Raw genomic sequence first — 3885 nt, forward strand, 5'->3', positions numbered from 1 at the left:
CTGCCCAAGTGCAGCACCCTGCACTTGTCCGTATTAAAATCATTATGAGAAATGATTTAGTTAAAAGCAGAAAGAACAAGGTAGAAAAACAAATGACAAATGTGTGCGTGTGTATGTACGTATATATTTTATAAACATACACACACACACACACACACACAGTTGTCTATGCACACAAATGTATAGTGTTACAAAAAGGCTTCAAAACATTTTTGTTTAAGGCTTTGCCTCTTAACACTAGAAGGCTGTTAATTCCAAATGTAGAAATATATATAGATATAGAATTATATATATTTTAATTATATATGTTTTAATTATATATGTTATACATATCGTATATGTAATGTATATCTAGAATTCTAGGGCCCCCTTGTGGAAAAGTAGATTTCTGCTGCAGGGATAAGTATAACTACTGAGTTCATAAATATCCCCTCTACAAAAAGCAAAGAGCTTTGTGTGTACAACAAACAGCTTGACCCCCTGTTAACTGTAGTCTTTTGCATTTCATTTTGCTGTGGACTATCATGTATTGTGCATGCCACTGCCCCATAACCCTCATATATAACCTTGTGGCACTCAATCGAAAAGCTTCAGGGTTCACTTTAATGGGATTTCCCATGTGTTTAACATTACGTATGTATTTGCATGTGTGTTAGAATTAAATGGATTTTTTTTCTTTTTTGGTCTTAAGAAGCCTCAAGCTACAAGGCATGAAGTGCCACCAACTTCCTTTTTACAGGAATGGGAGTTGAGGGCATTTAACATCCTGCAGGATTATATCCTATTGTAACAATGAGCATCCCCTGTTCCTTTAAGAGAGCAACAGGGGAGGCAGGGGTGCAGCTCTGCAAGCTAAGCAGGGCAGGACAGCTGCAGGTTGCTGGGGCAACAAGGCAATGAAGCTAATCGGCAGGCACCTGCAGGCAGCCCAGGCTGTCTCTCCCTGGCAGCCACAGGGTGAAGAGCTCAGGGCAGAAGAGTTCCTTAATGGACTGTTCAACCTATCTTATCATCAGGGATGATCTTGCCTGTGCAACCCCAGTGAGGCTTGGGGAGCCTGGGGAGCTCGAAGGCTAGCCCAGAGCTGGAAGGCATGCTGGCACTAGAAGGGAGAGAAGGTTTGCCCTCTTAAAAGGGCAGACGGCTGCTTCCCCATTTTATGTTATGTTATAGCTCAGGGGCTTATGTTTATGTTGTATTTACACCAGTGGTTTGGGCTGACACTGTAGGGGAGGTATATGGAGGTCCCATTAGTACCCATGGGACACGCGGTCACCGTGAGGTCTGCTAAGGACAGACTCAGGGCTGGAGTGACTACTGAGTCTGGAGTGGGCATAGAGTGAGGCCAGAGACACAAACAGAGGACAGGGCCCTAGTGCCTAAAAAGGCCAAACCAGAGCTGGTGCCTTGAAGACAGATCCGATACAATGGGCCCGGGCTAGAAGGCCTAGCTGAGGGGAAAGGGATGGTGGCCAAGAAGCCCGAAGCCCAACAGGAGATTGACATTGCAATAATACCCGCAAGGCTTGAGGCATGGTGTAGGGAAGGACTGGAGCCATGCAATTAGCCCCTAAGACCTGAGGTGCCCTGCAGCAGCACACTTATACAGTAAGGCCCAGCGAGGGGGCTGGAGTGTAGTGAGGACCAGTAGGTTGCCAGAGAAACCTAGTGTAGGGGTTCAGTCGAACTGGACCCACACAAAGGCCCAGGGGGCAGCCTCCCTTTTTAGAAACATAAGAAACAGCAAGGTGTGGTGTGTGAAATAGAAGGGAGGCCACACTATGAGAAGAGTGAAGCACAGTCACAGCGCCACCAGGGGGTTTCACAGTGTGGCAAAGTGGGGGTCGTTTCCCATTAGCCACAGGGCTAGTTTCCCACCTGTCTCGCCCATCATGCCTTGTTGGTAATTAATTAAGTTGTTAATTAAGATGAAAGGCTGACCATTGTACACCCTGAAATTGCGGGGGGGTGCTATTTGCAGCTCTGTTCCACTCCTACACTGCAGCCCAAGCCTTGCAGAAAGCATCTCAGGCAGTTAGCTCAACCGTTGCCTTCACCCATTAGCTGTGGCCCCCAACCTGTGGCTTCCATAAGCCCTAGCCCCATCTCAGGCCCAGTTGGGACCCCAAGCTCCTTAGTTCTTCATGGGCATCCCTCGTGATGGGCCCCTGGCCCTTTTGACCCTTTCGTCCTGGCCCCAGCATTGATAAGTCAAGTAAGTCAGCAGGGTTTTCAACTCCTGCCTGCACTTAGGGACCAGGGCTCCCCATTCCCGGCTCAGGTGCACCTGGAAGTGTGCCTGGCCCTGTGGGCTCACTCCCCCAGCAGGCTCAGGTGCCTCCACAAGCTTATGTGGCCTACCCAGGAGTATGGCCCACCTGAAGGTGAGGGCTGGGGTTAAGGTGCCCCTACTCGCCTTTCACAGGGGTGGTAACTGGCCTGGCATTTCCTGGGGGCTCCCGCACCACTGAGAGCCCCACCAGGCCACACACTCTCGACAGGATGCAGTTTTAGGTCATGCCCAGGACCAGGAGCCTACAAGCCATCCCCTACAGCTCCTGCCCTTACCTCCAGGATGTTCCAAGCAACTTTGCAGCCAGGCAATGTTACTGCCTGGCCTGCCAGCAGCAAACTGCCCTGTTTATAGAGGCAGCCATGGATCTAAAATGCTGCCACAATTAAGCACCTCCTGGCCACTTGGCTTGGCCCTTAAAGTGGTAGGTACCTACAGTGCCCTGCCACACACAGCCATCCCTGGGACCCCAACGTGCTACACCTATTCTTATTATGACTAACTCTCAGTGAACATTTTAGAAATTGCTTAATTATGCAGAACTCTTTCAAGAGCATATTGTAAATGTCATTACATTTACTTTGCAATTCCTTCATACTTGAGAAATTTTGTATCTTTTCTTTCAGTCCTCCAAACTACTGCTGTACTGAGAATGGTACAGTAAACCTAATGTATAAGAAATGAAGTGGCCACTGCCCCTGACTATAAATATAGATGTGGTAACAGACTGTACTTCATAGACAATTTCTAATGATAAATCATATGAGAGGCTGGATGCAATATGTTTTCTGTTTCTTCAGTAACTGAATCTGAACGTCTCTTAGCCATGTCATTCCCCAAGACACAATGGAGACCTTGTGCCTGCTTTTGGAAGGACACTTTATACAAGTCCTGGGATGTAATCAAGGAGAAGGCAAGCTAAAGGGGACAGGATGAGCCAAAACTGGGAAGGAACAAACATTGTTCCTCTTCTTTGTTGGGATTCCTTTGAAACCACTGGCTGCAAAGCACTGATAATGCTTTTAGCCTTTGTTTGTCTTTGCAGATCATATATGATATTGAAAGTAAATCAATAACCTCTACTTATTTTATTGATCAACGTACCTGAAGGAATAATGAAAGACTCTAAAGTGGCATTTCCTCTTTTACAAATGTAGCCAAGTTTCTGATTACACTCTTGGTTTTCCCATTTTGCACCTTTTGCTGGATTTAATGCTGCACAGATTTTTCCCGGCTCTGGAGAAGGGCTTCCTTGAAGAAATAGATTACAAAACCAAAGATGTTACATGCTAGTATATGACCGTGTAACCAAAGAAAAGATCTTAGCAACCCTTAAGTAGGCTATCTTATCAGGGATCCTGGTTTTCTCTAATCTAAAAAAATCCCCAATTTTCGGGTTTAAAAAAAAACCAAAACCCCAAAATCTACATTTTTCCATAATTAAATTTAAACACCACTAATGCATACATACATATATATACATACATACATATATATAGGGATGTTTCATTTTGATCATGGCAAAATGTGGATTTTGGGTTACTTATCTTAACCTGAAAATTGGGGATTTTTTTAAATCAGAGAAAACCAGG

The 3885-nt window shown here is 45.6% G+C and overlaps 1 protein-coding gene across 2 annotated transcripts in view; it reads right to left on the bottom strand.

The window, feature by feature from the left end:
* LOC109291349 (macrophage mannose receptor 1-like) overlaps positions 1 to 3885 on the bottom strand; it is a 121818-nt gene that overhangs the window by 97445 nt on the left and 20488 nt on the right. For both annotated transcript variants that reach the window (XM_019508330.1, XM_019508329.1), the window contains exon 6: positions 3398 to 3544. In XM_019508330.1, coding sequence (XP_019363875.1) covers positions 3398 to 3544 — 147 coding nt within the window. The remainder of the gene's footprint in view (positions 1 to 3397; positions 3545 to 3885) is intronic.

The sequence above is a fragment of the Gavialis gangeticus genome, unplaced genomic scaffold, assembly GCF_001723915.1.
Source record: "Gavialis gangeticus isolate Ggan-Ray unplaced genomic scaffold, GavGan_comp1, whole genome shotgun sequence".
In the NCBI taxonomy this organism is placed as follows: domain Eukaryota; kingdom Metazoa; phylum Chordata; order Crocodylia; family Gavialidae; genus Gavialis; species Gavialis gangeticus.